The 18,888-nt window shown below is 38.1% G+C and overlaps 1 protein-coding gene across 1 annotated transcript in view; it reads left to right on the top strand.

Annotated features, from left to right (window-relative positions):
- The first annotated feature begins 4,201 nt into the window (after nt 1–4,201).
- UTP20 (UTP20 small subunit processome component) overlaps nt 4,202–18,888 on the top strand; it is an 89,132-nt gene continuing 74,445 nt past the window's right edge. The window contains exons 1-11 of the mRNA XM_019732102.3: nt 4,202–4,422; nt 5,382–5,462; nt 9,249–9,315; nt 9,428–9,560; nt 10,008–10,196; nt 13,091–13,172; nt 13,929–14,066; nt 14,515–14,670; nt 15,234–15,380; nt 15,467–15,601; nt 16,774–16,851. Coding sequence (XP_019587661.3) covers nt 4,378–4,422; nt 5,382–5,462; nt 9,249–9,315; nt 9,428–9,560; nt 10,008–10,196; nt 13,091–13,172; nt 13,929–14,066; nt 14,515–14,670; nt 15,234–15,380; nt 15,467–15,601; nt 16,774–16,851 — 1,251 coding nt within the window. The 5' untranslated portion in view covers nt 4,202–4,377. The remainder of the gene's footprint in view (nt 4,423–5,381; nt 5,463–9,248; nt 9,316–9,427; nt 9,561–10,007; nt 10,197–13,090; nt 13,173–13,928; nt 14,067–14,514; nt 14,671–15,233; nt 15,381–15,466; nt 15,602–16,773; nt 16,852–18,888) is intronic.

The following is an 18,888-nucleotide window of genomic DNA, read 5'->3' as shown; positions in this document are numbered from 1 at the left end:
ATGCAATAACAAAGAGATCCAAAAACAAAGTGGCTTGTATTCTCTCTCATGTAACAAGCAAGAATTGAGCAGTCTAAAGCTGGGGGCTCTGTCATCTTCCACACTTGGCTTCCAAAGATTGTCCAGTCAAGGCCATTTCCCAGCCAGGGGGAAGGAGAAAGAAAGGGTACAAGGCAAGTGGCTTTATCCTTCTGCAAATATTTAAACATTACACAAAACACTTCCACTCATATACCATTGACCTGTACTTGGTCACAACAGTATACTCAGATGCAAAATGGAAGGGAGGAAATGTAGTCTCTAATGCATGGTCATGTTACAGAGAAAACTTGAGGTAGAGGTTCTTTTTCTAAAAGATAAGGGGGAGAATGAATTCTGAGGAATAATTAAATTTCTGCCACACTCTGTATCCACCTGCTATACTTATCTCCACAGCACTTATTTCCATCTGATAGTCTACAGATTTACATGTTTATTTTTTGTTTTCCTACACTAGAGTATGAGCCCCATAATGGCAAGGAATTTGTTCACTGCTGTACCTTCAATCCTTAGATCAGTGCTTGATCAATAAAGATTCATTGAATGAATAAATGAAACAAAATTTTTTTTTTTTTTTTTGCTGGTATTCTGAGGCACTCACTTCTCTTTCTGATTCACTTTGAATCCCGCAGATCCAAATTTTCTTGATTTCTAATGTTAATGAGATGTTTGTTCTACTTCCTCTTGGAGCCCCATAGATTCAAGAGCAAGTTGTTGTCTTTCTAGATCCCATCTCTGGTAGCCATGATGCTCTCCAAAGGACTTTGGGTTTAGAAAAGGAAGGGGTTGCAAAATTTTAAATGAATAGACTTTATTTTGGGAGCAGTTTTCAGTTTAGAGAAAAACTGAACAGGAAGACAATTGCCATATACCCATTGCCCTTCCTTACTCAATTTCCCCCATTTTAATAACGTATATTAGTGTGGTATACTTGTTGTAACGATTAGAGCAATACCGACATTTAAGACTAAGTGTACAGCACTCTCTGTGTTTGTACAAAACTTCCAGGAGTTCCTGATCAAGCTAAATAAGGAAGAAATCAAGGAATTATAAGTTTCCTGGCTAGAATTGGTTAGGGCAGGCAGAAGCATGGTGGAAAAAGGAAACAGGATGGCATGGGGTATCCCAAGTCTTAGCACAGAGGGCAAAAGCTGGAGACAAGGAGATGTTCTAAACAGTAGTGCTGATTTGGCTCTTCCACAGAACCTAAGAAACTTAGCTTTGGGAGCGACCTTAAAAATCATGTGGCACAACCCACACCCAATGCAGGAGTTATATTATTCTTCAGTTTGTCAGGGTTAAATAAAGTACTGTATCCTTTGTTAATTCAACAAACATTCATTAAACATCTCTTAAATTCAAGGGATGCACTGGTGATGCCACGTTGAAAAAGTACATGGTTTCTGCCCTTAAGGAACTAGTCAGGTAGCCATATATCCTGTTTCCCCCAAAATAAGACCTAGTCGGACCATCTGCTCTAATGCGTCTTTTGGAGCAAAAATTAACATGTCCCAGTATTGTATTGTACTGTACTGTATTGTATTGTATTGTATTGTATTGTATTGTATTGTATTGTATTGTATTGTATTGTATTGTATTGTATTACATTATTATATAAGACCGGGTCTTACAGTATAGTAAAATAAGACTGGGTCTTATATTAATTTTTGCTCCAAAAGATGCATTAGAGCTGATTGTCCGATTAGGTCTTATTTTCGGGGGAACACGGTAGCAGAGAATAGTCACTTATTTGTCCTTTCAGCAAACATTTATTCCATGCTCTATGTGCCAACACAATACCTTGAAAGATTGGCATTATTATCATCTCCATTTAATAAATCAGGAAGTTTTATTAGGGTCTTAGGAATGTTAAGTAACTTGCAAAAGGTTGTGCAGTTATGGTACCTGGCATCATTCTAAACACCTTTTATCCATTAGCTTATTTACTCTGCATACCAGCCTTCTATAATGTGGGGACATTTGTTAGGTCCATTTCACATATGATGATGCTCAGAAAGGGTAAGTAACTTCCCCAAGGTCACACCAACTAATAAGTGATAGAACTAAGATTCAAACCAGTCAATCTGGTTCTAGCATCCATGCTCTTAACCACCCTGTTATATTGACAAATTGCTCAACCAGAATTGTCAATATATAAGAATCATATAATGATTAACAATGCAATACATAAGTTGTGTCAGTTCTTTTAGTGTCCTTGATTTTCATTTTTCTCTCTACTCCTTATTGTCCCATTAACTTCATTTTACCAAAAATAAATAACAGACAAGGAAAAGGATAAAATTATCTGGAGGTGATTTTGGCAACAAGTTGGGAACATTGCTTAGAGTGGGGTCTCTTACCTTCAGGTAACTTCAGATTTCTAACTCTCTGAAATCATCTACACAGTTTAGTGTGAATGAGCTTATTTGCATTTTCCTGAGAAGTCCTACAGCTTTCTATGCCGTCCTTAACAGATCTGTGACATAAAAAGAACCACCTAAAGAAAGGGAAAAACAATTAGCCAATTAGCCTACTGGACGCCAGCCAAACATTGGACACTTCTGTATTTTATTACTAAAAAATAAAATCCATAAATGCTATGGAGCCATTAAAAATAGTTACAACAACCCTGTGATGACATGGAAAATGTTGATGCTGTAATGCTAATGTAAAAGTGTTACGTACTTCACTTCTTCATCTGATTCCTCAATCCATGCATATTTCACTTCCTTTCCTCCACAATGGACTGTATTTGTCAAGGTCACCAGTGACTTTCATCTTGTCAGATACAGCAGCTACTTCTATGTCCTCAGCTTTCAATATAGTTGGCCACTGGCTCTGTTTCCAGGCTAAGACTAGTCTGTTTCTATCTCACTGGCTCTTTCCTAGTCACCTCCTGGCCACTGCTAATTTTTGGAGTACTCCAGGGTTCAACTTGGGTCCTCTTCTCTTTTTCATCCTCCTTTTCATCACTCTCTCCCTAAGTGATGTCTTCTAGTTCCATTGCTTTAATTACTTCATACTTTCTGTAGCTAAGTGGATATAGGCATTTAATTGACATCTCCAGTCCTGACCTCTACATTGAACCCTAAGCAGGAATGTATTCAGTTGTTTACTTAACATCTTACCTTGGCTATCTAAGATGTAAGCACCTCAGACTAAAATGTCCCAACAGAATTATTATTATTATTAATATTATTGTCTGTCTTGTTCAGCTCATAGAACAGTGCATGGACCATAGTAGATTCTCAAGACATATATATATATATATCCACACAACTGTTTATACAATTATGTTTAACAACATGACATTAGAGTGGTGGGAAAAAAAAAACAAAATATTAACTGGTTGTCCATGAAATTATAAGATTTTTCTTTAAAACTCTTTCTATTTTTCGATTTTATTTAGAACATGGTGGTTAAGAATATCAGACTTTGGAGCTGAGTGATCTCTGCCAGACTGCCACTTACCAGCTCCACATTCTTGCTTTCTTCATATGCCAAACAGGCTTAAAAATATGTGCCTCATTTCTATTCAGGCAGCATTCACAAAGTGCTTGAGGAATAGAGTGAAGACATAAAATGAAGTCACTATAGTCAAGCTGTTAAATTACTAAAATCAAGTAGGTTGAGATGTAAGTGAAGGATTGTTTTAACTAGCCTGGGAATTTAAACATTTGACCTATCCAGTCATGTGTAAATGCCTGGACATACAACAAAGTTACAGATAACCCTCTGATTAACCTTCCTGTGGGATTAAGGAAAGAATGGTCATGTATCCAGATCACCTGAGGTCCATTATCCAGACCAAGGGACATCTATAGGGTTACCATCTGTATCAGTCTAGAGGCTAAGAATCTAGACGATTCTTGACTCATTGCTCAGTGTACAAGCTTAATGTGAAATTATGGATGTAAAGCGCTTTGCAGGGTGCAGGATACATATCGTGAGTGGTAGTGTTAGCTGAGAATGATGACAAACATGTTTTCTTTTATCATAAAAATGCACATGTTTTTTTTTCTTATAAACCTTTACTGAAGACTGTAACAACTCCACAAACACAGAACCGCCAAACTGCCTCTGCGTCTCGTTCTGGTTCCCCCGCGGCTCCGGCGAGTGTGCGCCTGCTCCGTCCCCTTGTTCCGCCCACGTGACCCTCTCAGGCTCCTCCCCGTCTCCATCATGGCGGCGTCCAGGGGCTCAAGCTGCACGTGAGAAAGAGTTTGAACACCTGGGAATCCTGGAGTGCAAGTGTTCACTACCAATTTCCGTTCCCTACGGAGTTGCTTCCCTCGGACCGTTCCCCAGGTCCTCGCGGGCCACTGCCCCTCTGCAATCATGAAGACAAAGCCCGTTTCCCACAAGACCGAGAACACACATCGGGTGAGCAAGGGAGCTTGGGCCGGGAGCCGTTGAGTCCCTGGTCTCTCACCCGTGGGACTGGCTCTGAGCGGGATTCCCGGGGTTGCAGTGTTCTGGACCAAGCGCGAGTCTCTTGCCCGCAGGCTCCGGCAAAAGAGGGAGACTCTCCGGGTGTAGCACACATGGGGTGGGGAAAGTAGCCGGGCAGTAAGGTTTGTGGGGTCTGGCGTGCTTGGATTCCCCTTCAGTCTGCAGTTAAATTCATTCTTATAGACTAATTCCTTAACAGCTGTTCTCCCCTGCTATTTTACTTTCAAAGGCTAAATTAGGGGGTGGGTCGGCGGGAGAATGTGAGAGATTTCCAACAAATGGCTGCTACGTACGCCACTTTCTCTGTCCCTTGACAGTTTCCTCGTGATGGTGCAACCCTAGGTTTGTATACTCACATGTTTAAAAGCACTGTTACTGCAACGACTTAGCCAGATCCCTTTACTTGTAAGGGAGTATGGAACCTAACGGTAGATCTAGCAAGACTACATTTCCAGCTTTCACCTCCGTCCACCATAGTCTAGCAAGGAAAGTTTATTTGAAATGACGTTAATGGAAAGAACTTATGCAAACTTATCCATAGACGTATTCCATTATCTTCGTGTAGTAGAGCAGTGCATTTGTTTAAGGCCCTATGCCTTTCGGTTTGTTTTTACATTTAGCTTTGTGATTCATCAGTGATATCTACATTTAGTTTCAAAACTCAATTATACATTTTACGGATGATTGCAGATACAAGCCTGAAATTGCAAACAAAACATACCCTTATTTGTAATGCTAGTACATGAGGAGGCTTGATGAAGCTTTAAAATTTGTACTTTCACAAAGAAATTATCTACATGTGATTGTTATACAGCATTCACACAGGTACTCAAGACGTGATAAGTATTAAATGATATTGTATTTTGAATATGCTCCCCCCTTTCCCACAGTTTCTTACATTTGCTGAACGACTGGGGAATGTGAATATCGATATCATTCACCGGATTGATAGAACTGCGAGTTACGATGAGGTAAGAGAATGTTATACTGACCAATCTTCAAGTATTCATAGTCAGTTTTTTCGGTCTCTCCTCTTGGAAGTGGATTGTTTTTCAAACCATTCCTTTATGAACATGAAATGCATTAAACCTGTGCTGTCTATTACAATAACCACACGTGAATTTAAATTAAAAATGCAGGCGTTCAGGAGTCACATGTAGCTAGTTGCTATTGGACAAGTGCAGATAATGGAACATTTCCATCATTGCACAAAGTTCTATGGACTTGATACGTAGGTGGCTTCTGTGATTCTAGCCTCTCCTTTTCCCATGTGCATTCTTAGCACTGTTGGAGACCATGTTACTAAAACTACAATTTAAAGAGCTTCTGAGCAAGTCATTTTCCTAGGGCTTGGCTTCCTCTTTTATAAAAGGAAAGGGGCTAGGACTACATAATTTCTCTTCCACATCTAACCACGCTCTTACTCCGTCATACGGAGTAAGAGCGTGGTTAGATGCTCTTGCTTTTTGTTGCATCAAATAGTTTCTCTGCTAGCCTTTTAAGGTCCTGTATAATGTGCTTTTAGCTTAGGGATACAGCCTCAGTTGTTACTGTTCATCACTTGGCTCTAGTCGGACTGTGCTCACTGTCTCTTTGACTGCCTTGTCTCCAATATGTGAATTCAGTGTATTAAATGATGTTATCTAGGTAGGCACATAATGCTTTGGGAACTCAGTCAGGGCAGCCTAACCTAAATTCTTTGGGGGTGTAGGGTGGGGTGTCAAACACGATAATGTAGACAAGGTGATACATGAATGTAGTCTGTTGTTTGTATAGACTTGAGCAAAGAGGGCAGGCTGTGGGAGAAGCCTGTATAAAGCAACAGGCTAGAGATTGCATATCACATTCAAGAAACTGCAAAATCTAATATATGGTGATGGAGAGAGAACTGACTCGGGGTGGTAGACACACAATGTGAAATACAGATAATGTATTACAGAATTGTACACCGGAAGTCTATGTAACTTGACTAACAATTGTCACCCTGGTAAATTTTAATTAAAAAAACAACAACAACAAAAAAAACACTGCAAAGTAATTCAGTGTGGTTAAAATTGTATATATGATGTTTGTGTGTGTTGATGGTGACTGGGATAGAGTGAGGGGGGTACCTGGTGAGAGGTAAAGCAGAAGAAATAGTCAAGGATCATACAGGGTTTTGTATGTCAAGCTAAATTTGGGTTTTATCCTGAAGCTCTGGGATGTCATTCTAGGGTTTGTAAGGCAGGGGAGTGACATCAGATTTAAGTTTTAGATCTCTCTGGCTTTATTGTGGAGAAAAGAGCAGGACTGGAGTCAGGGCAACTAGTTGTGAGGATTTGGTAGTCATCTAAGTAAGGTTATGGCAGTGGCAGTCAAGATGGAGAGGAGAGAAGGATTCCAGGGATAGTGAAGACGTAGACTTAATAGGGCTTGTGACCTACTGTATGTGCAGGAAGGAAGGGAATGGGGTTAAGTTTTTTGGTTTCAACAACTGGTTGTTTGAGGATGGCATTCATAAAGATAGATTTATAAGAAGAGAAGCACAGGTTGATTTCGTTTGGGGCTTGTTGAGTTTGGTATACCTGTAGCAATCCAAATGATGGTGTGTGCAAAAAACATTTGGCTGTATAATCTGGAGGGGTTCAAGTGGCTTCAGAGATAGAATTACAGACTTGACACTCAGCATGTGGTTTATGGTTTAAACCGCAGGAGAGATTGAAAGTACTAAGAGATAGAGTGTTAAGTTAGAAGAGAAGAGAGCCTAGGCTAGGCCCCTGGGCTGGGAGGTCCAGAAGGGCCGCAATCAAATGTCTGGCTGTTAACTAGGGCTCGTTAGTCTGGGTTGTCCTCGTTCTTATTGTTCTCCAGTAAGGTAGACTATGCTTCTTTTCACAATGGCAAATCTTTCCAAGAGAATGAAAGCAGTAACTACAAAGCCTCTTAAAGTCTAGCTTTGGTAGTCGCAGGATCATTTCCATTGCATGTTAATGGTCAAAACAAGTCACCAGGCCAGGCCAGATTCAAGGGGTGAGGAAATAGACGCCATCTCTTGGTGGTAGGGGCTGCAAGTCACATTGCAAAGGGACAGGGACATAGTCTATCAGAAATGGCTTACATGTGGCAGTCACTGTGCTGGCTAGGTATGCCTTCTACATTTAGGTTTTAAACTGTTAGCTATAGTTTCCTTCAGAGATACTGAACAAAATTTAAGAGACACTGAACAAAATTTAACTGGATTCTCTTTCTTCCTCTCTATTCTCCCTAACTATTGATTTCATTTCATTTTTATTTTTTAAAGATTTCCAAAGCACAATTTAAGGTTTTACTTTTTTTGAAATGGTGGAAGATTTGGCCTGCTGTTTGTATATGTGCTTATATATTTGCTCTCTCTCTCTTTCTCTCTCTCTCTCTCTTTCTCTCTCCCTCACTCTCTCTCACCATATACATGTACACATATATACATATATGAAAACAATTTACTGGTTTTACCTTTCAAAGTACAAAGTAATATGTACTGTGTTAACAAGCTGAAAAACATAGTGGTAAACTCAGACAAGCGTATTATCTCACCACTTGTGGGGACAGTCCCAGAGAGCAGTTTCCAGGCTCTCGGCCTCATGCAGAAAGGTACTGGCTCTGGTAGTGGATGGCCATCAGCTGAGACTAGTTGACCATCAGCTATGACCGGTTAGCCATTAGCTACTGATATAACTACCGTGGCTGAGCTAGCAAGCGTGGATTGCAGTTAGCAAGTGAGGTTGGTTGGTAGAGAAGCAGACGGCAGGTTGCGTATTGTATGGCTCCTGCTTCCTGTGTCTCCACCAGCCGCCAGCGAGAATATAGTGGTATGACTCCCCTACCTGTGGCTCCGTGGGTGTTCCTTTTTGGCCTCACCATATCCTGCGTTCTTATGTGGGGAGCGGGAGCTGAGACCCTGCATGATACCACTTCACCTCTTATTGCCAAGGAAACCAATATTGGCAGTTTGGTATATATGTATTTCATGTTTTTCTCTCATACAAATATGTGCAAACATTTATAGAGGTCTTTTTTTAAAAAGAAAAATTGGATCCTACTATCCACTTGACTGTGACTTTTATCACTTTGGAACACATATGATCAACATCCTCTTGTTCAATGTAGTTATAAATCTTTTTAATAGCCACTTAATATACCTTAGTATATATAGGCCACAGATTATTCCAACCATTCTCCTATTATTAGATATTTAGACTGTTTTATCCCCTGACTACAATAAAGCTGAATAAAAATCTATATATTATACTTACAAGTTTGAAAATTTTATAAGAAATATCTCTAAAAGGGGATTTTCTGGGTTAAAGGGCATACCCGTTTTTAATTTTAATCGAAATGCCAAATTACTTCCCACAAGGTTGTAGCAATTCATACTTCCAAAAGCACAATGAAAGAACTGTGAACATTTTTCTGTGAACTGAACATTTTTCTGGACCTAAAACTGTAAAAACCATAGCAAAAGTTTTTTTTCCTTAATGTGACTTTTACTTAGGTTTTAGAGAATTCTTTGCTATAATCAAATCAAGAAAACACTGTTTTCATGAAACATCTGCCCATACTATACACCTGAATGCTTTTTAAGTGTGTTAATGTCCTTAAGAAAAAAAAAAAAAAACACAAAGTTTTTTTAACTCTTGGCTCTCATCATTGTCTTAAGATATTAACATATCATTCTTCTTTACTTTGATCATAGTTTGTCTTTGAATTGTCTGATTAATGGACTGCTTTAATCTTGGCAGGAGGTTGAAACCTACTTTTTTGAGGGTCTGCTGAAATGGAGAGAATTGAACCTTACGGAACACTTTGGTATTTTCTATTTTGTTTCCATTTCATTCACTCGTCATTTGTACTTTATATGTTCAAAACAACTAAACAGTCATATAATGGAAAAGTAGAACTTTTTTCTTTTTTCACTCAGGGAAATTTTACAAAGAAGTTATTGACAAATGCCAGTCATTCAATCAGCTGGTCTATCATCAAAATGAAATCGTTCAGAGTTTGAAGACTCACCTGCAAATCAAGAACAGTTTTGCTTTTCAACCCCTTTTGGAGTAAGTAGCATGCTGAGAGAAAGCTACAGAGCATTTATCTCAGTTTTATGAATGGTTGTGTTTTATATCTACATTAGATCTGGTGTTCATAATTTAAAAATAAGAGTTTACCTTTTCTGTTAGTGCATTGCCATAAACCAGAATCTTAGGTGTGTACTTTTTTTTGCTTTTTGTTTTATACTTTTAAGAGAACCCCATTTTTCTTTGACATAATAGGAATGATTCACCATAACTTATGACGGAATGCACCTTCTTGCTCTAGCCCGATTTCTTTGCTGAATTCTTAAAATGTGAAAAATGTTATGCCTCACTTGAGACTTGATTTGGAAGGTTTAATTAATCCTGTCACCATAGGTGATCTACTGTCATCTGTGAAGTCGATTTCCAGTTATTGCGTTTCGGTCTACATGTCTCAAAAACAGCTTTGTTTTCTTATTTTTAATCCAGTTTGGTTGTACAGTTGGCACGCGATCTGCAGACAGACTTCTATCCACATTTTCCGGATTTTTTTCTGACGATCACCTCAATCCTGGAGACTCAGGACACCGAGTTGTTAGAATGGGCTTTCACCTCGCTGTCGTATCTTTACAAGTACCTGTGGAGGCTCATGGTAAAGGACATGTCCAGCATATACAGGTGACCCTTTTCTCTCTCCAATTTGGGTTTTCCTTTTCTTGTTTGTTTCTAATTCTTATTATACTTTATTGAGTATTCAGTGCTGTTGAGTAAATTTATAAAGTCGTGCAGCTATCACCCCAAGCCACTTTAAGAACATTTCCATCATCTCTCAAAGATTCCTCATGCCTGTTTACAGTCAGTGCTGCCCCTCACCTGCATTAGTTTAGAGAGCAAAAGTAATACGTGAAAATAGCTGTGTCCTTGAGGCCCCTAAACAAAGTGATCCTCCTCAAAAATGAGATTTTTTAGCATTTAAGTTTTGTAAGTTTTTATGTTTTGGTCAAGGGCAGTTTTTCTCAATACTGGCAACCAGGAGAGAATTTCTGACTCTCACTTGTATTTAGTTAAAACATGCATACCACCTGTCATGCATACTGACTCTGATGTATACTTTAATTGCCTTTTCCCTTGCTTCTGACTCCAAACTACTTTTCCAGCTCAGACTCTAATTATTTCCTTATATACAATTGGTTCTCCAACCAAAGTCTATTCCACCAGTCTGCATTGACCTGACCTTCTCTTATATCCAGCTGGTGAAATCATTCCCCCACTTCCCCATCAAAGCCTGGCTTGGATTCCATAACCTCCACAAATATTTCCGGGCACCTTGGTCAGAAGTGAAAGCTTTGTACTCTGACCGTCTGGCATTCTGACCACTTATGTTACACAAACTCCATTAACAGTTGGTGCTTAATGAAATAGTGTTCTGTACAAACCTGTAAACTACAAGAACTTTGTCTAGATACCTGCCCTAGCCCCTGTCATACTTATTAAGCCAAAAGAGACACAGTATTTGTGAACAAACGTGGACAGGGAAAGAGACAGTTCCATAGTAGCTTTCTGTTTCAGGGAAAGATTGTTTATAATCTGTTTTAGTCTGGAACTTGATGATCATTTTTCACTTAGTGTCCTGGTTATTTCTATACACTCTGATTGCCACAGGAATACAGGAGTAATGCTCCTCCTCCTTCCCCCATATAGGTGTGGGTATGGGATAAGACTGTAGGTTTTATTTTTGTACCACACCCCCTTCCCCGACCCTATCCTCTGAGCAAAGGAGAAAGAAATATTTTTCCAGTCTTTACTAGTTCTCTATGAAGCCTTTGGTAAAATGTATTAGAAACCGAGATGACTTCACTAAAATCCAGCAAGATTTTGGGGGGATATGTAGTTTATTTGGTTTTTTATATCTCCTAAGTCAGCCTTCCTAGTTCTGAATTTATTTACTTTGAGTATGATATCTTCAACATCCGGGATATTTTCCCTTGAGTATTACTGAAATGAAAGTCAACGTATTCCCATTCAAGCCAACTCTTTGTTGTTGTTGTTGTTGTTTTTTTTAGTTTCAGGTGTATAAAACAATGTAATAGTTAGACATTTACACCCCTCACAAAGTGATAACCCCTCCAAGTCTACTACCCCTCTGACATCGTACATAGCTGTTACAGTTCCATTCACTCTATTCCCTGTGCTGTGTTCCATATCCCATGACTGTATACGTATACTTATATATATGTATATGTATATGTGTGTATATATAGATATACATATATGTATGTATATACATGCATATATATATTTAATTACATTTGACATTCAATATTATTCAGCTTCAGTGATATTATTCAATATTATTCAACTTTATTGATTATATTCCCCAAACTGTCTTTCATATCCCCGTGGCAATATTGTGACTACTAATTTGTACCTTCTAATCCCTTTACCTTCTCCCCCATCCCCACCCCTCTCCCATTTTGCAACCCTCAGTTTTTCCTCTATATCGCTGAGTCTGTTTCTGTTTAGTTTGCTCGTTTATTCTGTTTGTTAGATTCCACATAGAAGTGAGATCATATGGTATTTGTCTTTCTCCGTCTGACCTATTTCACTCAGCATAAGTCATTCGTGTATTTGGTACATACATACTCTGTGCCAGGCCCTGTTTTTTGACCAGTTTCTAACAGTGACGCCATCATTCTTCCTGTCTCGGAGACTTGGCCCCCTTGGGGCATCTTTGACCCAGTGTCTTCCAGGACTCCACATCCTCTTGATTCTGTCATTCATTCAGTCAGTCAGTTTAGTGAGTATTTATTGAATACTGTATGTCAGGTACTTGAGATACTGTCACAGATAGAACAGATAAAAATCCCTCTTCTTGCAAAATTTACACTTTAATATATTCCATGCTCTCCTATCATTAGGAAGACCAATTTACAGTGTTATTATACAAGTAATTATTTAGTTACAGCTACATGGCTATATGACCTTGAGCAGGTTGCTTAGCCTTTCTGCCTCAATTTTATTATCTGTAGAATGGGGATATGTGTAGTACTTACCTTATAGAGTTGTGCTGCTGAGATGAAGTAGCACAGAGTAAGTGCTTACATAAATGAAAGCTGGAGTCTGCATTCAGTTTGGTGTTCAGAGCCACCTGTTTACCTGGCAGCTTCCTGGAACTGCCTGCCCCAACCACATCATTCTTCGTCTTTTAGACTGGCCAGCCTCCTTGTTATCTTGACCATGGTCATTTCTGCCATCTTTGATCTCGCTTTTATCTCTAGTAATGCGCACTCTGGTATTCACCTGAATTCTTCCTGTTGTTCAGGGCTTACTACAAGTTTCAACTCTTAATGGAGTTCTTCCTATCAGTCCAAGCACCACCAATCCTACGATTCTTAATTTCTGTTCAACCGGTGGGTGTCTTGGTAATAGACTGAGATTTTAAACTTCCTGTTCTATTCCTGCTACATATTCCTTGTATACCTAGCACAGTATTGGTTGGATATACAGTTGACATGTAGTACATTTTTATTGAAATTATGATTATTAAACATGTCTTATTTTCTCATTTATAGCATGTATAGTACACTCCTGGCTCATAGAAAGCTACATATAAGAAACTTTGCTGCTGAAAGCTTTACTTTTTTGATGAGAAAGGTTAGTCTGATATTTCATATGTTTATTGTTTATTAATCCTCAAGTATCTTATGACAAAAGCTGATACCTTTTATACTGTAGTTATTAGGGGCTAATTCTATATATACAGAAACCTATAGGTATTTTGAGTTTATCTCACCATGAGATTTAATCTTTGCTCATTAATATGAAATAATTTAGGTCATTTTTTTATTGTTATTTAATTTTTGGTAGCTTTCAGTGTGTGTGTGTGTGTGTGAAATACCCCTAATTGAGAGAGAGAGAGAGAGAGACAGAGCAAGAGAGAGAGAGAGAAAGAAAGTGTGTGTGTGTGTGTGTGTGTGTGTAGCCAGTAAATACATGAACAGTGAGATTAATAACAATTTTTATAATCATTTCCTGGAAGGAACTAATTGTACAGTGTCATTTGGGTTTGTTTTCATAGAAATTTTAGAGGGTTTTTGTAATAAAACAAAAACATTGGTACTAAATTTCTTTTATACTCATAAAATACATGATTTTCTTTAAAAGACAATGTTGCCTTTATAGTTTTTCTGGTCCATTCCTTATACCAATGAATTAATCACACTTTTGTGTGACATTACAAGTGAAAGTATATTGTTATAGTGGTTGGAGATCATTACAAGTGTCTACTCCTTTTAGAGTTTTGCCCTAATTATATTTAAATATGAAACTGTAGAATAGCAAATAAAATGTCTTTATTTGGATATGCTTATGTTTTAAATTAAATTTTTCTGTTCGCATTTTGTGTTTTAGGTTTCTAATAAAAATGCACTTTTCAATTTAATGTTTCTTGATCTTGATGAACATCCGGAAAAGATAGAAGGAGTTGGACAGTTGCTCTTTGAAATGTGCAAAGGAGTGAGAAACATGTTTCACTCCTGTACAGGAGAGGTAAATAACTGGGGGGAATACTTTGAGTCTATGTGAAAGGAATTAAAAAGAAAATAGGAAAGGTTTACTGAAATGATAGAAAATCGCCTAGAATAAATAGCACTAAACGGGGAGCATTAAGGCTTTGATAACAGTGCTTATCTAATGTAGGCTGTGGGTCACTAGGGAGTTTTACAAAATCATTGCTCTCTTCATCCTGGATCCTAGAAGATAACGTAAACTGATTAACAAGCAAAGGTGGGTGGGGAGGGAGCAGTTATATGATAAAATTCCCCATCCTAGTTTGGAAATTCCTTTTAGGACAGTTAACCATCAAAGTTTCATATCCTTGAATAATTCCTGGATCGGATTTTAAGGTAGCTAATATAATCAGAGTGGGAAATCACAGTGTGATATTTAAAAAATGAGAGTTTATATGTTGATTTTAATGCCTCTTGGATTTCCACAGGCAGTGAAGCTAATTTTGCAAAAGCTGGGACCAGTTACTGAAACAGAAACTCAATTACCATGGATTTTAGTTGGAGAAACTCTCAAAAACATGGTCAAATCCACTGCGTTCTACATCCACAAGGAACATTTTGGTACATTTTTTGAATGTTTACAAGTGAGTTCTAATTTTTCGGGATTCATATGTTCAAGAGTTGATTGTTCTTGGTCTTAGTTTAGGAGACCACTCCTGGAGATGGTATTTTATAATTGTCTTTATACTGTTAACACACTGATTAGGATTTTTCTTCCCTCCACCCCTGTACTATTTTCATTTAACTTGCTATTTTGAGATGCAGTAGAGCATAGTGGTTAAAAGAGTGCAAGCTTTGGAGCCAGACTGCCTCTGTTTGAATCTTGGCTTTCTCAGTTATTGCTAGTATGGCTTGGAAAAGTTGCTTAAGTTTCTATCCCCCGGCCTTGTCATCTGGTAAATGGGGTAATAATACTCCCTCTGTAGTGAGAGAATGCTTATGAGGAACTTAACAGCTGTGCACCCAGAAATAGAAATGTTAGCTGTTATTATCCTTAGTGACTCCCAGTAAATAAATGCATCTTTTTCTTTCAGAACAGAAGAATGTGAAAATTTGAACTGCTTCGCACAATACTTTCATTATTAGATTAACAGATGAGTTTGATTTTTTTATAGTTATTCTATTAAATTAAATTCTTTGTTTACAGGAATCACTCCTTGATCTACATTCAAAAGTAACCCAAACTAATAGCGGTGAAAGTTCTGAACAGATTAAAAAATTGTTAGAAACATACCTGATACTTGTGAAACATGGAAATGGATCAAAGATAACCAAGCCTGTTGATGTTTGTAAGGTGAGTTCCCAACTTAATTTGATTAGAGTTTGTTCATTAAAAGCCGATTGCTAAGTGTGCATTGTTTTTTTTCTTTTAATTTACAGGTATTGACACAAACATTACAAATAACCCATCTCTCCACATCTTGTCGGCAGACCCTCTTGGATGTAATTTCTGCTTTGATCCTAGGCGAAAATGTTTCTTTGCCAGAGACCCTCATCAAAGAAACCATAGAAAAAGTAATTTACTTCAGCAAATATTGAGAGGTTAATAATATGTTTAGCATTGCATAAACCTCTTGGGAAGTACAAATAAAGCATGGCAAAGGCTCTCCGTTCGTGGAATTTATAATCTTGTTAAGGAGATGTGAATTGCATGCTGTAATAGAAATAAGAGAAGCAGAGTGTAATAAAAGCTATTCAGCAGATATACACCAAATATGTATAGCTTACCATGTGGTGGGTGTGGACTGGATATTTCAGGATGGATGCTATGGTACCTACGATTTTTGGTTGTTAAGGAGGTGGGGTCCTGGGAGTGAGTTGTCATAATCTATTGAACTAATTTATTGATGTCATATTGAAGCATAATGATTCTATCTGGGGTTGAGGAACAGAGGTTGCTATTCAAAGGTCTTATATTTTGGGGTAGTCCTTGAAGGTTAAATAGCAGCCTGCCAGCCAGAGAATGGGTTAAAAACTAGGAAGGAAAACAGCAAAAATGTGTTAAAAAAAATGTATGCTGTCTAGGCATATGGACACATGAGGAAGTGTGATGTGTATCAGCAAGGCTCTGCTTGGCTTTGAAAAGTTAGGTTGGATATTATCCTGCAAGTGCTGGAGGTCCCTGGAAGAGTTTTCCGCAGGGAAATGATTTGATGAGATTTGCATTTTAGTAAGTTTAGAAGATGGACTGAAGAGAAGTGGGATTGAAGACAGGAAGATCAGTTAGGTTCTTTCTAGCTTCGTGTGGTGCAGCAGTATCAAGTGTAGAGGAAGGTATAAAATCATGCCGCTAGCCCTTTCGTAATTCTCTGTAGCTGGGAGAGAATTGAGCAGCCCTGAGGCTGTGTGATTACTAGGAACGCGGTGCCCTTCGCATCTGTGGAAGTTCCTATGGAGAAGGCCTAGCATTTGGACAGAATACTGATTGAAGTGTGCCCGCCACTCACTCACTCTAGCTGCCTTCCTGCAGAGTTCTCAGTACCTATTGTCTCCCACCTCTGCACAGAGGCAAGTTCAGCAGTCAAGTTCTTTTCACCTCTCGTTATTGTATTAGCTTATATCAACCAGCCCACTATATGTATTTGCACATTAGAGGACCTTGTAGGTTTTTGGTTTTTTATTTTCAGGAATGGGGAAAATACTCTCTGTGTACTTACGTTAATATTTTTTTTACCTGTGGTCCACAGACTTTTGAGAGCCGATTTGAAAGACGTTTAATTTTGGATTTTTCTGAAGTCATGTTTGCTATGAAGCAGTTTGAGCAGGTGAGCAAGATACCAAATTTTGGATTTGTTTTGTTTTTTAACCTGTCATGATAAAATAATCAAATTTAAAATCCCGTGATTTTTTGTTTGTTTTTAAAGAGAAACAGAGTAAGTATTGGATGTTTTCATCCATATATTTTTTTAAAGCAATTGTATTCCAATTTTAGGTCACAAGTTAAATTTTATTCTATACACTAGGGCCTTTAAAATAATATTAGTTAATGAGCTTGTTTTTAATAATCCTTTAGGAAGTTATAGAACCATGTGGTAAAATTGGGGGGAAAAACAGTTTAAGGAAATTGTATGTGAATTTGCAGCGTAGAAAATAGTTTCTGAAACAGTTTGCATTGAAGGAATGTTGTGAATTCACTTCATTGCCACAACATAAATACCTCATGGAATGAGGTAGAAATCTTTCTCGTCAAATCCTGAGTTTATTTTCTCCCTTTCCCCTCACCCCCCTCAAACACTTGCTGTTTCTTATAACTGATAATCCTACACTATACTTCATGGAAATCTATCTCTGCATCTGCTCACTCATTTTTCCCTTTAGTCTTGAATAATCTATATTATCATTTGTCTTCAAAAAAACTTTTGTACACGTCCTAACCCTGTTCCTTCCTGCCCAGTGAGGGCCCTTTGTCTTGTTCTGGTTTTCTTAGCAGTAGCATCTTTTCCTTCTTCCCTGTTCCCTTTGGTCTGTTTAAAAAATATGTATTTTTTTAAAAATTGTTTTTAATTGTTTATTTATCAAGAGAAAACTAGTCCTTAGCCCAGATATCCATGTTTCATAGTTTGGGAATACAGTGACAAGCTTCTGTGGAACTCACCTTAAAGAAATTCTTTACACTCCAAAACCACTTTGCACTCTGAAAGATGCCAGCCTTCCTCCTCTCCTCAAAATCTTTCATGGAATCATAATGTCTGGGGAAATGTGGATATGCCTTCTTCCTTGGTTCAGCCACAGCGAACGTAGAAAGCTGCAAGCCCCGGGGATGCAGTGGTGGCTCCAACAGTGTGAAATTGCAGACCCTTGGGCAGGAGGCCCTGCATCTGAGGTTTCATCAGAGCACAGGAAGGCGTGGTAGCTCTACTCTCCGTAGGGAGGCACAGGAAGGACAAATAGCGGACTGATTCCAAAAATCTTACTTTTGCCATAGAGAATATGTCATTTAAAAAGTCAAACAGGGCTAAGAGGCAGTCACTTGATTTCCACTCCCACCTTACTCACCAGGAACAAACACATCTAATGACTTTTAGCTATTTTTTTTTTTTTGGTGGTATTTATATTTTTAAATCATCTGAATTTGCTACATTTCCTTTATTAAAGTTTTAGTCCTCATCTGTAGACTTCCTCCTATGGTAGATGGGTTCTGGTTCTCTTACACCCTCATCTTCCTAAATAGAGTTATATCACAAATTTTGGCTGAATTCATAGTCACCATATACTTAATCCTTATAAAAACAAATACGTATTTTATAATTATATTCCTTTCTTGTATACCTTCTCATTTTTCCTAAAATTGCCTCACCTCATTCTTTAAAACCTGGAAATTTTTTTTTTTTTTTTTTGAATAGCCGGTCAGTGAATCCGTCTTCCAACAGCATTGTACGAGTAGAATGCCTTTTGTAAGGCAAGTGGTCAGATAATTTAGCACCTCATTTTTTTTTTCCTCCCTTTCTCGGAGACGTTCTTCCTGAAGCAATTCAAGTCCAAATAGGTTGCTTTCTCAGCCCACTGCACAGATGTCACTCTAGAACTTCCTTTGCTGTTTTCCTGTTTCATGGATCCCACATCTTTCCCATGTTATTAGTTTACTCTTATTTTGATGAACATTCTTCAGAGGTTCCTTTAAAGGAATAGAAGTAAAATTTTGAGATTTCATACATCTGAAAATGTCTTTGTTTTCTCCTCACACTGTATTGCCAGAAGGCTGGGTATAGAATTCTAGATTCTGTCATTTTACCTCAGAATTCTTTTAGTCATTGCTCTATTCTCTATTATCATCTCATTTCCATTGTTCCCATGGAGAAGTC

Source organism: Rhinolophus sinicus, chromosome 1 (genome assembly GCF_057876585.1).
Source record: "Rhinolophus sinicus isolate RSI-liver-muscle chromosome 1, RSI-T2T, whole genome shotgun sequence".
Taxonomy (NCBI): Eukaryota; Metazoa; Chordata; class Mammalia; order Chiroptera; family Rhinolophidae; genus Rhinolophus; species Rhinolophus sinicus.
Note: the sequence above shows the minus strand (reverse complement) of the source record. Positions and strands in the feature narration are given on the sequence as shown.